The sequence below is a fragment of the Poecilia reticulata genome, linkage group LG17 (genome assembly GCF_000633615.1).
Source record: "Poecilia reticulata strain Guanapo linkage group LG17, Guppy_female_1.0+MT, whole genome shotgun sequence".
Classification (NCBI taxonomy): domain Eukaryota; kingdom Metazoa; phylum Chordata; class Actinopteri; order Cyprinodontiformes; family Poeciliidae; genus Poecilia; species Poecilia reticulata.
Genome location: NC_024347.1, coordinates 3784195 through 3801756, shown reverse-complemented (window position 1 = coordinate 3801756; position 17562 = coordinate 3784195). Strand labels below are relative to the sequence as shown.

The window sequence follows — 17562 nt, the reverse complement described above, 5'->3', positions numbered from 1 at the left end:
GGGAACGTCAGCTGCCGGAGAGCGGGGCGGCGGCGATTTAAATACGGTCCGAGAAGGGAAGGTGACTGGATGAGACACGGCAGCGTCTCTGGGAAGAATGAGAGTCAGAGGCTGCCACACGGTGGAGCAGAGCTTAACCAAACTTTTCTCCTGCAACATTTTACAACACATCTCCAAACCACCCTCCTCCCCCTTCCTCCCATTTCCCCTCCCGTCCCCACGAACCGACCAAAAAAAACCCCAACAAAAAACAAAAGAAAAAAAGTTTTAAATTTCCCATCTGAACCTCTTATGATCTAAAATCTGCAGGTTTTTCCAACTTGATTTTGACTTTTTTAAAAAAAAATTATTATCATTATTATTATTATTCTTTTGTAAAGGAAAGCGAGTGAGTTCATTCATTTTTCCATACTGAGAGGGGACGAAAAAAAAAAAAAAAAAAAAAAAAACATTTAGAAATGCCGTCGCCTCATTAGTCGCCGTGGCCGCCCGGTGTGTTTCCGCCGCAGTGACACGGACTGCCATGCTCGCGTCCAACGCGAGCCTGAGCGGCTGCGCGGAGTTCAACAGCGCCCAGTGCGCCGGAGCCGGGGAAGGGCACCTGGGGGGCGGTTCGGTCCGGACCACCCTCAGCCCGACGGGGCACCTGGTCGTGGCCGTGTGCCTCGGCTTCATCGGAGCGTTCGGACTCCTCAACAACCTGCTGGTGCTGGTTCTGTTCTGCCGCTACAAGATGCTGCGCTCCCCCATTAACCTGCTGCTGATCAACATCTCCGTCAGCGACCTGCTGGTGTGCGTGCTCGGGACTCCGTTCAGCTTTGCGGCCAGCACGCAGGGACGCTGGCTCATAGGAGCGGAGGGATGCGTGTGGTACGGCTTCGCCAACTCCCTCTGCGGTGAGTAGAATGCGCAACACTGGAGAGAAACGGTGAGAAAACAAATCCTAACATACGGGTTTGTTTGTTTGTTTGTCTGTCTGTTTGTAGCCTTCATTTTTAACCGGGTTTATCTCACTTTGATTGAAAATGTCATTTTGAAGAGGGAGAACCAGTCCAGGAGGAACATTTACCTACAAAAGACAAAACCACACGGATCAAAACCAAATAATGTTTGTTTCGCGTCTTTGTGTTTCTTGTAAATCAACCGTTTTGTGTCGTGTTGTTTCCGTTTTAGATGTGATTTTTTTTTCTTCTTTTTTTTGTGTGCACTCCGGGCAAAACGTCTTCGCAATGATTTCGACTTGTAGTCATAAACTGTTAAAACGATTAGAAGAACCACTTTCACTTCGGGAAACTTCCGGGGGGTGAAAAAAAAAAGACCAAATTGGATGATTTCAGTTCTTTCACGAAATTATTACCGAGTTCAGCTGGCACGTGCAGGCGTCGATTTGATCGCATACGAAGCTGAAAACATGCTTAAATTTTATATATACATATATAAAAGAGTTATGATTGCATGTTCAGCGCTGATGATCATATCTTAAAAAACAAACATTAGATGCATAAGCGGTGAATTTCTGCAGTTCACACGTATGAATTCTATCATTCGGTCATCTGCTGCAGGGAACACTTCATAAAAAGTCAAACTGGTTAGGTGGAGTTTAAGAAAAACACAATTATTATTATTATTTTTTAGGAAAACATGAACTATTCAGACGTCTCGCTGGTGTGTAAAGTGTTGCCTGGCCTGGCTCCGCCCCCACTGGCTCATTTCATTAAACAGGACCAGAAGTTATCCATAAAGGTATTTCTTTTCTGTAAAAGAAATACCTTTACAATTTACATGAAGTTCTCTAAATCCTTTACAATTCTGCATGGTGATTAAATGTGTGATGACTTGATCAGTGTGTTAAATTTATGTCTTGAACTATTTGTTGAGCAACTTTTTCAGCCATCATTTTAAAACTTAGAAAATCCTGCTATTTATTTATTTCTATATCATTTTAGCCTCGTTTCATCAACCTTCCAGAATTGAAACTCTTTGGCAAAAATCTCTGACGTTTCCATGATAAACTTTAGGATTATGGTGCTTCAGTTAAAAACTGAGTTTATATCAAAGTGTAAAACGGTTCCAGTTCAGAACCTAAAGCTAAAGATCCAAATCAACCTCAAACTAGTTTAGTTCCCTTTAATAAAAACCATTCATATTTTCAAATTTAGATTCAGTGGCACACTCGATCCTAATGTAATAAAGCAAATTGTTTTAATTGGACCGTTTAGGGATCGTTTGCGAAATGTTTGGCAGCTTAACGCATTAAGTCGGTGCAGCCACTGAGACTGTAGAAATCTGTTACCACACCTCTACTGTGGATGCAGCTGATGGACAGACGGTCGACTCGTTTCCGGTCACCTGTTTGTTCAGAGAAGTCATCAGGAACGTCAGGAAAACTGATTGTTTTCGGTGATAATGCACGGTGTGCTGCCGGCTCTGGTGATGACCTGTTAGCAGTTCCTCCGGTTGAATAAAGTCCACTGAGGGCATTCTGAAGCTTATAAAAAAATACTTCAGTCCACCTTATAACTCAGGTGTGCTGAATGATGATGAAACTCTGACTGTGGGACGTTCACTCGTATAGAAACTGGCGAGATGGAAAAGAGAAACATCACAGAACTTCATTGGGTTGGGCTGTAGAAACTTAGAGGAATCTGTGGTCAAACACCATGTTTGTGTGCAAGAAGCTAAGCTACGGTCATGTTTTTGGACTGTGGGAGGAAGTCGGAGTACCCGGAGAGAACCCACCATGCAAAGGGAGAACATGCAAACTCCATGCAGAAAGACCCGGGAATTGAACCCAGAACCTTCTTGCTGCTAGGCAACAGCACTACCAACTGCACCACTGTGCAGCCAACTTTATTAACAAAGTATATTCTAGTCTAGTCTATAAATCCATATTTTTTTAAGTAGCTACATGTAAACCAACCAAGATGTGTGATTTTTTTAAAAATAATATACCAAAACACTTTTCCTGATTTTCTATGTTTTCTTCAGCTCCCATAAAGTTTTATCTTCTGTGACCTGAGCTACTTCCACTCATTTCTGGTGTAAATAAGCAATCGCAGTAAAAACAACAACAACAAAAAAACCAAAATTGATCATAACATGAATTATTTATAACATGATGTTATTTATTCCTGCATTTTCTTTTTCAATATTTTTTTTTCCTAGCGCAAAATAAACCTTCTAAAAGACATATTATTATGACTTTCAGTTGTCATTTGATCATGTGGGCCCCATCGGGCCTCCCCCGATCTGGCAGTGGCCCTGGTTCAAGCAATACCTTTTTTTTTTTTTTTGAGTTAATTATATATGTGCTGCTGCTAACTTTTTAAAACATAACTTGTTATTCTTCTTTACTTGTTACCTTAAAGGTTTTAAGCACTTCTCCTTTTTTTCTTTCTTATGATTTCTTTAAAAGATTTCCACTGAGAGCAGGCAGTCTGTGATATTGATTTTTAAGCTCGGTTTTATCCTCTCTCTCTCTCTGACATTAGTACATTATAAGATTCTCAAAGTCTTTTTTTTCCCCATCTTGCTGCTCTGTCTGACTGCTTTTCAGTGGATGTTTGACAGGCTGTACACAAGTCTGGAAGGATTTAGGAGAAAGGAGGGCAAGAAGGAGAAGATGAATTTTGTATCATCTTGATTCCCCTCTGCGTTCGGTGCTGTCTGTTGTCCAGTTGTAAGGCAGATCGAGTGGAAAAACATCTGCGCAGGAATCGTTAATAAACCCTAAAGCAACTTTTACGAGGCAAAAGTTGGATTTTAAGAGAACCTGAGATAATTTGATCACCAGGAGTTCGTAGCTGAATGGCGCCCTGCCTGTGCTTCTTCTTTTTGTTCTCCAAAAAAAAAATAAAAGATTGACTAAAGGAATAAAGATTTCGTTTGTCTCAAAGTTTATCAAAGGAATCTGCAGTCTGAATAATTTAGTTCATGTTTGATCAGACAGCAGTTTAGAACCTCAGATATCGATACCGATATCTGAGGTTTAGAATCGGCCGATACCGATCCGAATTGACTAAAAATTTTAATTTCTTTTGAAACACGGTCATAAATATACTAAATTATAAACTTATCTCGCTCTTAAATACACCAACAGCTTCACAAGCTTGGTCAAACATGTAAAAACAACACAACTTTAATTTGTTCAGTCAGCGTAATTAGGAGTAAAACGGACAATGTAAAACAATTAAGTAAACTGAAACTGACAGACAAAAGGTTGACTACCTTGATCAAAAGCAAACAGCAACAGACTTTCTTTAAAATGGTTCAGAAAGTGGAATTAGGAGTTCCACATATAATGTAGACTAAATAATAAACTGCTGTGCCACAGCCATATTAGTTTTTAGTTGTATTTATTTCAAACACATTCACCATTCAAATACCGTAATATAATGTATTTGATAACTGTTTGTTTGAAAAGCAGGTAGGCAGAAGTATAAACTTAAACGGTCATGTAAGACTTGCTGATGCTCATAAAGTAACAAAAAGCTGTAAGAGCATCAAAAGTCATGTCTGGGCCACTCGTTACTCTTTTGTAAATATAGAATAATATTAGAAATAAATAGAAAATCAATGTAGCAATGATAGGCTAATTCTAACTAATGAATCGTATTCCTTACAGGAAAGTTGGAAAAATATTGTGACTTAGACTGAAACGAGGACTAGAATATGGAAAGTAAATGATTTGGGAGGGAGAAAAAATCTTAGATAATTTTTTTTTAACTGTTTTTCTTTGGAGAATCTGTGGTAAGTTTCAATATTCATTATTTTCATTATTTTATTATTATTTTCTCTGGTCTCGTTTTCAGCACTTGTGCTCACTTTCTCCTGAAATCCTGACATTCATTGATCAAAAATGAAAACATGTCAATCTTATTTTATTTTTTTGTTCGTTTCTTTACAAGTTTGAAAAATATTTTTCGGTCAAATATTTTTGAGTTTCTGAAACCTCAGCCTCTGTTGGTAATGTGAGATCGGCTGACGGTCGGTGCTCTTCAGAGCCTCTATTCTCCCAAAAGTCAAACACTCAGAACTTCTAAATCTCTTTTAATTTTAGATGTTTGTTGAACTAGTGGGAAAGAGGTTCATCTCGCAAAAGTGTTGAAACCGTTAGGTTACAACGTGAAATATTTCTTACAGCCACAAACTTGATCAATTTTGCAAGCATCTGATATAACAAACCAGTGATGAACACAAAGATCATTTATCTTTATCTGCTCAACATTAACTTAAGCGCTCAATATTTTTTCAGCAGTAAATCATAGATTTGAAATATTAAAAGGATCTTGCACATTTTTCATAAAGAAAGGCCTAGAATATACATTTTATGTCGGGATGCACCAATACGACTACTTGGGCCGATTTCAATATCTTAAATTATTATTGCAGTTTACTATTTTATTTTATTACTATTGCAGCTACTGCAGTTATATGCAGTTTACTGATATTATGTATATTGCACTACCATTTCAACACCTTTGGGGAAATAACCCCCAACAGAAACAGACGGCAACAACATAAAATGAGTATTGGTTGTTCACATCAGCCCCGTTCTATTTATTGGACCAATAAAGAAATGTTAAAAAATGACTAATATATGACGATACCAATGTTGGTGCCGATATATCGTATATCTCTAATTTCACGGGTCAATTTCTTTCTATTTTATTAATCTATATAAAATATCTTTAGCCTATTTTAAGCAGGAAGAACATGATACGGTCAGTCAATTTGAAAACGGCTGCTTAAGGGAGAGTGTTTCGATTCTTGAAGGCGTGTTTGAGGAATCCTTAAATCTCCAATTTCAACTATCTGGGGTTACCTAAGCGCCTGGTTTCACTATTTCCACGAAGCTCCTCCTCTGAGCTGCAGTATCTAGTTGAGCATTGGCTTCACAGAGCAACCCTCCCACCCCCAGTCAGCTCCTTCAGACTAGCCAGCAGCAATTAGCTAACACCTGGTGGAACTGCGATTCCAGTGAGCTCATCATAGTTGCTGCTTCTCAATCCAATGCTCCTAAGAATGTTTAACTGCCGTGGCAGAAAGATTGTTGTGACTTCCTGAAGGCGAAGTGTTAGAGCAGAAGCTTCTTAAAGAGACAGAAGTCCAATTTTAAAGCGCCAAACTGCAAAGTTGAAGCTTTCTAATGTCTCTTTCTATAAAAGACTGGATGATAAAAGTCTTCAGGGCAGGCTTGTTCACAGACACTTAAGCTTCTTTTTTATTTGTTGCTTTCTGTATTTTATCTTGGATGTTTAAAATAAAGTTAAAAATGAAAGTTTCTCAACTTTTGACAGGGTGTACTTGTACTATTATGCCGTTGCCTTTATGTTACTTGAAAATGATCTTAAAAATGAAAATACTATTGTTTATTGCAATAACTTCTGGGACAATTTATTGACTAGCAAAAGTTATTATGAGAGCCATAGTCAAATGTTGGAAGGTGAACCTTTTTCCCGACATGAACTCTGATGGAGCGCAGCAGGCGAAACTCTTTATCTGGATGTTTGTTCTACGACGATGGTTTATTTTGAGGATCACCCATCAAAGCTAGATTTGTTTTTACTTTCACTTCATAATTATATGCCAACATGTATTTGTCTTACATAGAATTGCAATAAAAGTTTTGATTTGTCAAAATGTAGAAAATGTCATAGTTTTGTAACAAATTTTAACTTGACCGTGCATTTTGTAAAGGATATCAAAATATTAATTCAGTATGAACTTAAACCCTGATTTTATTTATTTATTTATTCCATGGGATTAATTCCTGTCTTTTTCACTTTTTCAACAAGAAGTTGCGAATTTTAACACTTTTAATGAGTCGTGTTAAAATTACTCATAAATTTTAAGAGTTGAATTTATCTAATTTATGAGTCGATTGTTGCACAATGACTGTGTTGCACGTTCACTGTGCAATGATCACAGTGGAAGAAAACACTCAGTTGTTCGATTACTCGTTCATTTATTTGGCGCTGAGACACAATAAACATCGTCTCAAGGCACTTTACGAAAAAACGATTCCAATTCAATCGCACGTCAGTTCCAGTTGATCCTGGTTATCAAACGGTACATTAAGCTCAATTAAATATTCAAAGTAGTTCAAAAAGTTTCCATCTAAGGAAACCCAGCGGGTCATTTAGGACCTGAGCTCTGACTGTACCCACAGTCTGTAGCTTAAGGAGGACCGACGTCCACAAGGAGCCAATTTCTTGAAATCTGCTCAGCAGAACTTTTTGCATTTTTAACAAACTGAAACCTTTCCGAAACACAGATGTAAAAGACGATGAGAACTGCCAGACCTGGTTAGAGCCGACATTGGTTAGGATTGAGAAATTCCTCAATGGGCTCATAAAACAGGAGCGAAGGGGAAAAATGAGGGAGGATCTAAGAAAAGAAAGAAGAAGAAGCAGCAAAATTGATTGTTTGGATGAATGATGCTTGGCAGCGAGCTGTAACAAAGCGACTGTGTCTGTGTTCGCTGAAAATCTACGACGCTTCCTCCAGTGATCAATGCTCCTCCATTGTGAGAGACGTCGCGAGGTGCCAGGACGGTGCGTTCGTGCGCCCTCGTTCAAATCGATTTCTGCTCCTCCTCCTGCTTGTGAGATCCTCCGCTTTGGCAACTCACATTTTGCAACAAAATTCACCTTTTTCTCCTTTGCAATAATCCCCGCTTTGCAACTTTCTTGTTTTTCTTTTTGACTCCTTCACCTCTCCTCAGCTCCTTTTTGGTATTCTCCTCCTGCCTGTCTGGCTGAGCTAATATTTTCTCCCTCAGTTCTGAGGAGGAACGGCTCCGAATTCCCATTTCTGTCTCTGCGAGCGTGTTCCTGCATGTAGCCGGCCGCCTTCTGCCACAAGTGGACTCTGCACGCCGCCAGTGAATTAACCTTGCACCGCTGAGCCAATGTGCAGCATACTGAATCAGTGCACACACACACGCGCGCACACACACACACACACCCAGGTGAGAAGAGAAATGGCTCGAAACAAGAGAGGAAGTGATTATAAATGTACATGGTGTTGGCAGAAGCAGCACCTGACCTAAGTGAAGTTAATTTGTTGTGTCGGTGCGGAGCACAGAGAAGCAAAAGCAGAACAGCAGCGGCTGGCAGAGCCGCCGGAATGACAAGCTGGGCAACGGGCAGAAGGAAATGAAATATGTTTCTGGGAAACAACAAAAAAAGGAGTGGAAAGTAGAGATGCGACTCTTTCAATGTCAGATTCGATTCTGATTTTTATTCAGAAATGACTTTTGATTCGAATGATTTTTGAGAAACGATTTACGATTCAGAAACTGTTCAAAAGACCCTTATACATATATAGTTTAAGTTTGGTGTTGAGTATTACTCTTTGTATTATGTGTTTTCTGTTCAGCGTTACTTTTGTCCCTTAAGGCATACCGTAGTTCGGGCAGTGATGACGTCATCACCTTGCCATAACCAACATGGCTGTATATCTGGTGGGGAAGTTTGGGTAACCGAACCACTGCTAAGACGTGGGAAAGACTTGCAAGATATGCGTGTTCTCCTTATAAGTGTTTGTCATTGATGAGTAAGTTGCAATATTTGAGTGTTTACTGCAGCTAAATGAGGGATTTGAAGTTTATTTGTTTGCTATTATTTCACCTGTTGCTAAGTCCGAGGTATCTGCTACGTGTGTATCGTAGAGCATTGTACTGAACATACATATCTACTTTCAGTGGAGCAGAGGCGTGGTTATTAGTTAACTGTGGAGTTAACTTGCCTTAGTTTGCTTAGTAATGTTGATTTAGAGGTTTCCTTTTTAGTTTATCTAAGGTATAATGACATGGTGTAATGTGTAATAATACGACACCTTGAACTTATTCTCTGTATTTTTGTTTACTCTAGGAAACCACACACGCACACACACGCACACACCTTCATGTAGACACACATTTATGCCCATCCATGTTCATTGGATCAATATCTGTGATACAGTTTGGATTACAGAACAGTTAAAGGATCCTGCCTCGTGTCTTCATTAAAACATCGGCTGCACCTCATCCTAACATCTGGTCCTGAGCTGAATCCTGGCCTAAGTGGTGTTCTGGCCGACACTCCAGGTTGAGAACGGTGACAAACCTGAACAGAGCCTAACAGTCCTTCAACTTTAGAGCAAACTCACTTACAGAAACTAGTTTTGATTCAGAAACTAGTTTTTCCATTCAGACATTCTAGAGATTCTGTTTAAATGATGTGACTGACGGCGTAAACAAATACATTTGTTTAAAACTCTTCCATAAGGTTTCGTAATGCATCAAATTCCATCAGCTTACCGGTATACTGAAACAAAAACAGGGTTGAGCATCAAATTATGCGTCTTAATTCCCCAGGGTTAGGTCAGCTTCACTTTCTGACTTTTCCTTAAGTTAAACAAAGTAATTATTCAAAATGCATACAGTTATAGAGACGGCCTTCTACGGGGTCAGAGTGGATGCGTAACGCAGCATACTCTCATATCGGAGCGGCAGTGACGTAGAACATAAGCATGTTTTGAATCGGTTCAGAATTCCCAGGACGAGGAATTGGACTTTTCTACAGAATCAATTTTTTTTTCTGCACCTGTAATGTAAAGTGTTTGAGTGTGAATAATGCTGAGTTTGTGTGTCAAGTAGTTCCAAATGTTCGAATGGCTTCAGATTGATGAATGTACCTGTGGTGACTCAGGGAAAGAGGCTGGCATGAGACTTCCAGAACAATCACACCTTTCCTCAGTCTTGTGTTTTCCCATCGAACCGTCTTTGGCTGGATCAACACTTCTTCTAAGTAGGTGGCATGAAAACGCACAGGCTGGGGCAGTTCTAGAAAGAGTCAGTGGTTATATTTTGTTATCACGCCGTAAAACAATAAGACGTCCTACGATTCAACTGCTGCGTCTCATGTAGTCAAGAGTATTCCCTTTCACAACTGTATTACATTCCCTCGGATAAAAGCGTTTTTGTCTCCCACACAGCCTGCTGCGTAACCAGAGACATGATGAAATCCTAAAGAGTGAAAATATTCTGCGTAACCAGCTGAGAGAAAAGTGTTTTAGAAACTGAAGAGTTCTCATTAGCAACAGTATGGAGCCCGGAAGCAGAAAGTTTCAATCTGAAATTTGTTTCAGCACTCGCTCAACATTGACGCTTATGGATTATAGGGATGAGTGTGATGGTTATGATTACTTCATTCTAGTCTGTCTGTGGTTGTCGTTCGGTTATGGCAGCGGAGGAAGTGAACAAAGTCAGTCGCTGTTAGCCGCGCGTCCAAATGTCAAGCAGTTAAAGTCGGAGCTAGAGGAATGTTTAATCTAGGGCTACAACTAACGATTATTCGTATAAAAAAGATCACGTTTTAGACTTTTCATCTTACAACTTACGTTTTTTCTATACAATATTTGAAATACAGTGAAAGACAAATAAAGTATTATTAAATATTAGCATTCCTTTAGTAAACGCTTGGTCATTTGTAGCAAAGGATGCTAAGGAAGCTCAGCTGTTTCTGGTTGAGTCAGCATCACTACAGTGAAGGCTAAAGTGTTAATGTTATTTTGTACTAACTGACTAATAATCAGCTGGCAAAAGATATAATCTTTCTACTTAATTTAAACCAGGATGAAGCTATAAACTAAGCGGTTGGAGGAGTTTTGGTTAGAACATGTTTACAGTCAAAATTAGGGCAACACCGATTGCAGTTTTCTGGCCGATCACCGATCTTTTAAAAAGCTCAATCTGCCGATTCCAATTTTGGCCGATACCTATTTTTTTTTGTCTGAAATGTTGCCCAATATAGCAAGAAAGTTGTTGAGTTTTCAACAGTGGGGTCACTGTTGTTAATTATAAATGTGCAGACATAACTTGGTGGACCGGTCCGTCAGTCAAACCTTTCTCACTGGAGAGCAAAAGAGGACAGTGGTTGATTCTTAGATCTTTGCCAAGCTAGATAAAATTGATGGATCCATAGATAAGATCAGCTTATCGATGGATAAGATCCATCGATAAGCTGATCGATGGATCTCCCAAAATCGGTGATTTTAAGGAATCAGCACAGATAAATCGGTGCATCCCTAGACAAAATAGTTTGAAATCTTAAACGCAAAATATCTATTTTGTATAGTTTTGGATTAATTACAGCTTTGACTGTTCTTTTAGAAAATGGCGCTTTTTTGAGTGCTTACTCCAGATAATAATTATTCAAGTACTAAATTAGTTCATGATGATGTGAATAATCGATTCTTCACGATTAATCCGATTAATCGTTTCAGTTCTATTTAAGACATTTTATTGCTGGCAAAAATGTCGTGGCCCTACTCCCTACGCAGACAGTTGTTTTACAGCGCATGCAATTTCTGGAACGCTTCTTAGCGTAGCTTCTTTTACGATTGATATGGTGCATTACAAACATCATGGCTAAAAGTTAGCGATGGGGGAAAATCATAACTGTTTAAACCTTCAACAGAGCCTTCAGGAAACAATCATTTCTCAATATCCGAGAGTCCAGACCCTCTGAACGAAGTGAAGCGTAGAATGAGGGGCTGGTTTGTAAAGGACTAAAACTTCCAATCTGACATCCTTATTCATCAGTCAGACTAAAGGAAACACATTTAAAAACTGTCATATTTTCCCAAAGGTTGCAGAAGATTTTTCTAACATCGGGTGTCACCAGACTGTTCTCCAAAGAAATGTTTTATAACCCAACAGAATTTCCTCCCTCCTAAACACTCAAGTGATTTTTGCATCCGCAGTACTCTCGTAATTAGCAATGACACTCGGCTATTAACACTCCCGCTAAGTCTTCGTTTGGGGATGACACCAGCTTGTCCGTGCGCTGCAAGCGGACAGTTCTGCAGTTGTCTTATTTCACACCTGACTGAGTGCGGTGAGGAAACGGTGGAGGACGAGCTGGAGAAACTAAACGCAGAGGAGGGCGTCTTTCGTCAAAAACATATTACGTTTCAAACAGTTTTCAAACCGCTTGCAATGAGTCATGGCAGATAAAACAAAAACTTGCTCTGTTGACTCTTTGCTTCCACGGAAACTGAACTAATAGGAGCCATGAGCAACAGAGGAAAAGACAACACGAGTTTAATACAAGAGAGCAAACAGACCAGCGCAACTGTGWSGCTAMCATGTTGGTCGTTTTTTTCCCACTACGCAATAAAAATATTCAGTTTCCCTTTGTTTTGTTCCACAATTGTCTCATTTACAAGTACAAATGTCTATGTGACCGACCAATGTAAAGCATTGTAATAGTTGGTGGAAGGAAAACAATACATCAATTTAAGTTAAATAAAGAAACTAGGGCATTTTCATTAGTATTGGGGAAATATTAACAGAAAACAAGCTCTTACATTTTGCTGAAAAGTTACTTGTAAGTTAGTTTTGTCTTATTTCAAATGTATTGACATATTTGATTTAGAAAGTAGGCCAAAACTACTTTGTATGATTTTGTCCTTTTGCAGGGAGCAAACACTATGAGCTCAGTTTAGTTGATGTGAACTGTGGTAGGATTCCAATGATTATGTGGATAAAAGCTGACCAGAGCGCTGGGCATTCTGGGTAAATACAACCAAAACAAACAGTAGAGTCTAATGCAAGACTAGGAAAAAAGAAATCCTACAACCACTAAAATTTGATGAGGAAGAAAGATGCGCTCATGCCGTCTTCAGAGTTTTTTTTTTTTTTTTTGTCGCTTCTTTCAGTGGTTCTCGGTGCAGCGCCACCACAGGTGAGGAGGTAAATAGGCTTTTCAATTAGTTTGGATTGTTTGACACGGTGCGGTGTGAAAGGGACCCACACCAGGTGGAAATGCAGCAAATGTTGTGAGTTTGGTCCCCAATCAAACAGAGCTTACTGGACTATCAGGTGTGAAAACACCCTAAGCTTGCGGCCGTAATGTGACAAAATATGGGAAACTACTGCAAGGTGTTATATGATCAGATGGCAGATCGTTACCACTTTGACTGGTGAGCTAAAATTTGTTTCCATCTCATTGTAATGGCTCTCACTTCCTGTTATTTTCCTCTGCCCCCTTTTGTGCTGAGTGGTTGGCGGAAGGCCTTCGTAGAGGTGCTCCCACTTTAAGTCTCCATCGCTGCCATTGAAAATCAATGGGCTTTACTGATCATGGATCGTGGATCATTATGGCTTCAAAACAAATAGCAGGTGGGATGGAAAGGCCAAAGAACTGACATAAACACTGAGCTCAAGGCCCTCGCTCTTCAGTGTTAGAACCACAATGCAATAGAGACGTGGGGAAAGCCAGAAAAGACACAATGAAGATATTCACTGAGCGATCAAAAAAAGATATTAAAGCCTTTACAACGTGTTGTTTTTGACAAGCTCCTACAAGAGACAGCTCAGGTTTATTGCCATTGTTTGCTCTTACAACTGGGATCAGACAGCAGACAATGAATGAAAAATGCCGGCCTGTTAGAAACAGTTGAACCATACCACACATCCAATTTAAAAGAAACATCATAAATCCCGTGCTGGCAGTGTTTTTTTTTTTATTATTATGATTATTATTTCAGAAAGAGCTGTGAGATCTTTTCAAGGCAGTGGGAAGATACGCACTTGGACATGCAGTGCGATTCAGTCTCCAGTTTATGATCCAGTTGAACAGACAGAAGAAGAAAAACATGTCTGCCGTACTTTCTGCCGGTCCCATGCGTTTGTTTTCCGTTGCTCGCTGTTTGTCTGAAGTTAATCCACGCTGTCTTCACTGCAACAGCACAAAATCTTACCAAATATTTTTAGTCTAGTTTCTAGTGAAAATATCTTTGTACACTTGAAATAAGGTAAAGCTAACTAACAACTTTTCAGCACAGGCTGTTATTTTAAGTCAATTCCTTAATGTTGATGGAAAAAGTGCTAGTTCCATTAGCAGATTATTTAACTTATAGCATTCATTTTTCTCTTGTGAGAAAATAGTAATTTTACATCAATTTTAAGGAATTATTAAGTTAAACCAAGTTCCTATATCTTGCAGAAAAGTTACTTGTCAATTTGTTTTGTCTGGTTTCAACTCTGGATGTTTTCACATCTGATGGTGTCGGGTTAGATTTGGGACCAAAATTGCATCATTTTCAGCTGGTGTGGTTAAGTTTCACACAAACGAACCAAACCCTTTTGAAAAACCTGTTCACCTCCTCACCTGTGGTGGAGCTGCAGCAAAAGCTACTGAAGGAAACACTGACTGCAACTTCCTTCTTCACAAAATGTAAACAAAAATGAAGTAGTGTCAGATTTTCGCGGTTGGAGGATTTGTCTTTGGTAAAAAACCACAAGATATTTCTCGTGCTAGTATAAGTATAAGCTATGATTCAATCCAAAGTTTGCTTTGGTTGTATTTACCCAGAATTCTCTGCGATGTGGTCCTCTTCAGTGCACTCCTATTTTTTGGATTGGTCTCAGAGTTCGATTACACAAACAAACCAAACTTTTCAGGCAAATTAAGTAGAGTTCGATTAAAGCGGACTAAATAGGGCTTCCGTGAATACACCCTAAGATATTTGCAGTAGAAACTTAACAAAAATACTTAGATTTTGTGTTTTTGCAATGGTGAGACTACAATTTAAAATAAATTCATGTAAGATTGTTGTGTCCTGTAGGCATCGTGTCCCTGATCTCCTTGGCTGTCCTGTCCTATGAGCGCTACAGCACCATGATAACCCCGACCGAGGCCGACTCCTCCAACTACCGCAAGACCTCCCTGGGCATCCTTTTGTCCTGGGTCTACTCCCTCTTATGGACCCTTCCACCGCTCTTTGGCTGGAGCCACTATGGTCCAGAGGGCCCCGGAACCACCTGCTCAGTCGACTGGACAGCAAAGACGGCAAACAACATGTCTTACATCATCTGCCTGTTTGTGTTCTGCCTGATCGGACCTTTCCTGGTGATCGTCTACTGCTACGGGAAACTGTTGTACGCCATTAAACAGGTGAGACACACAGGACAGCCAATGGCTACTTTTCTTAATTATATGGTCATTTCAATTGCGCAGTTTGACATTTTGAAAAGAAACTTGCTTAACAAACAGGATTTCTCCCAGTGTTTTATAAGCCTGGCGGGCCCACAGGCTTTACTTGCCACCCCACCAGGCCATGTGTTGTTTATTTTGAATAGGGCTTTTTATAGACCAGTGACAGTTAAATGAGTCAACAATAAACCTAACTTATAGTTGACTTATTGAACTGGGTGATAGGGGGTGCCATCCCTGCACCTGCCCATTGGCCTAACATGCTATTATTTCCAAATTATAACACCTGCTTGTGCACTTCCAAATGTTTGTAATCTTTAACATTTTTAGCTCAAATACACTGTGGGCTGCTGTTGGACTGCCCTAGAATTTCTACCACCAGGCTTAGCATGTTTTCTGGGGGAAACCTTGGTGGAAATATGCCAAGAAAAAACTCTTGTTTTTTTAATAAAACGTTTTGCCGGTAGGATGAAGTGGTTTCCAGCCATATCAAAATTTTGCCAAACTGCAATGGAAACGCTTTTTCTTCCTGCATTACACATGTGATCAACAACCGCATGTTGCCACTGGTGCAAACCACGAAGAAGAAGACGACATCAGGAAATAGTTGAAGGATGATGGCGGGATAATGACTTATTGGGTAAACAAACTTATTCACAAGTGATTTTTATTGTTTTTTTATTACCGGAATATTAACAAAGTTTTGCACACATTCGTAATATAAACAGTTAGTGGTTGAAACATCTTTTACATAAGTACAAGCTAAAGTTGTCCATAACTTAGCCGACATTTCTGCCCTTGGTCTTGTCTGCTAGTATAACCATTACATGAAAATAGTTTCATTTATGTACTAAATAAGCACATTAACTTTAGAAAAATATTTATTTTTAATCCAAAGGTAAAACAGTCATTTCAATTCAGCTTATTAAGTTAGCCCCAATTCCTAACAGATGTCATCTTTACAACATAGATGCAATTTATTTGTAAAAATATATATTCCACTCAATCAAATCACATTGACAAATTTATTTTCAACTAAATCCATCCCAATCTGAGTCTAGGTATACTACAGTACAGTGTGATCAAGTTCAGTTTATTATGTCAGTTGGCAAAACAACCCAATTGTTTTACATGTAGAGAAGTCACTGACTTTTCTACGTGTGCTGTGACAGCAGATGGTGTCATCAGCTTAGCAGCTTTCCCTCATACTGAGGATTCATTTAACAGGAAGAAATCTCCAGCAGAACCTCTCACTGTGATCTGCCTGTCTGATCGACTGGGGGTTTGAGAAGACGGATCAAAAGCACAGAGTCCCTGGAGTACTTTCGAAGGGTTGGTGACAGTAGTAACTCCTTCAGTGGCTTAATCTACGGAAGCTAAACAGACGAGCTTTCATCCAGCAGTAAAATTTAAGCCGTGGAAACAATACTAGAGATACACTGATCCGATTTTAATATCTGTATCGGTTCTGATATTGAAAAAAAAAAAAATCTAGATCGGGTGTCTGTGAAGCTGTTCCCAATCATTAAGAGCAGATCTATTCAGTTTCATTCTATGCTTTGTGCTCTGAGCGACGTCATGTTTGTTTATTTTACATTATATTTAGAATTCCTGATTGTACTTTCTGAACCATTTGAAAGAAGGTTTGTTACAGTTTATTTTTCGCATCTTTGATGAAAGGTAATCAACCTATTGTTTTGGTCAGTTACAGTTTCTTTCTTATTTATTTTTTCCATTGGCTGCTTGCAGTTTGGAGTGCAATTACTCCTAATTGCACTGACTGAACAAATGAAAGTTATTTTTACATGTTTGGCCAAGCTTGTGAAGCTGTTGGTGTATTTTGAGTGTGCTCTTCTGGTGCAGGGTTATCAAGTAAATTTGTTATTAAAAAATTAGATCAATTCAGCTCTGTTTTTCTGTTTCTAAACCTCAGATATCTGTGCCGGTGCATCTCTGGTAAATAGTAAATGCTTGATTTGGTTTGTATCTTCTTGTTCCCAAATGTACTCTACCAAATAAATCCTTGCTAGCTTTCACTTGAAGCCACAACCCATCAACTAAACCCCAGAGTTGGCTGACGACGCAGCTTGTGCAGCAAATTCAGTCAGGTTTGTCTGAAAAAGTCATGGAATTTTTAATAGAACTTTGATTTAAATGGAAAGTCACACTCACACCACTTGGTTCACACATTTATTGGAATCCCTATAAAGGAAAAAGTAGATTAATATGGTTGGAAGTCAAGCAGTCTGTTTGATTCAGCTGATGATTGTTTCCTAGCATGAATCAATCATTGCGTTGCCTATATTCTGTCCTGCCTCGTGTTGCTGTTGTCCGAGTCAGTCGGGGAAGTWTATAAAGRTCGAGAGTCGCCACTACACTGCTACCAATTGTTACGGAAGCATAAAAGTACATCAGGTAAGTGTGGCTAATGTCATTTTGAAATAAATGTTCGAATTCTGGCAACATTTATAGAGATGTTGGTTTAACTAACCAGATGCAATCTAAATACTGCAAGTCTTGTTGTATGTGGGAGAAAAGTCACCCCAAAAAAGAAGCCGTTCTAGTTTATAAAACA

General features: G+C 39.3%; 1 protein-coding gene across 1 annotated transcript in view; it reads left to right on the top strand.

Moving 5' to 3' along the window:
• Positions 1 to 466: 466 nt before the first annotated feature.
• The window catches only part of LOC103478967 (opsin-3-like), a 62796-nt gene continuing 45700 nt past the window's right edge, over positions 467 to 17562 (top strand). The window contains exons 1-2 of the mRNA XM_008433140.2: positions 467 to 896; positions 14620 to 14948. Coding sequence (XP_008431362.1) covers positions 524 to 896; positions 14620 to 14948 — 702 coding nt within the window. The 5' untranslated portion in view covers positions 467 to 523. The remainder of the gene's footprint in view (positions 897 to 14619; positions 14949 to 17562) is intronic.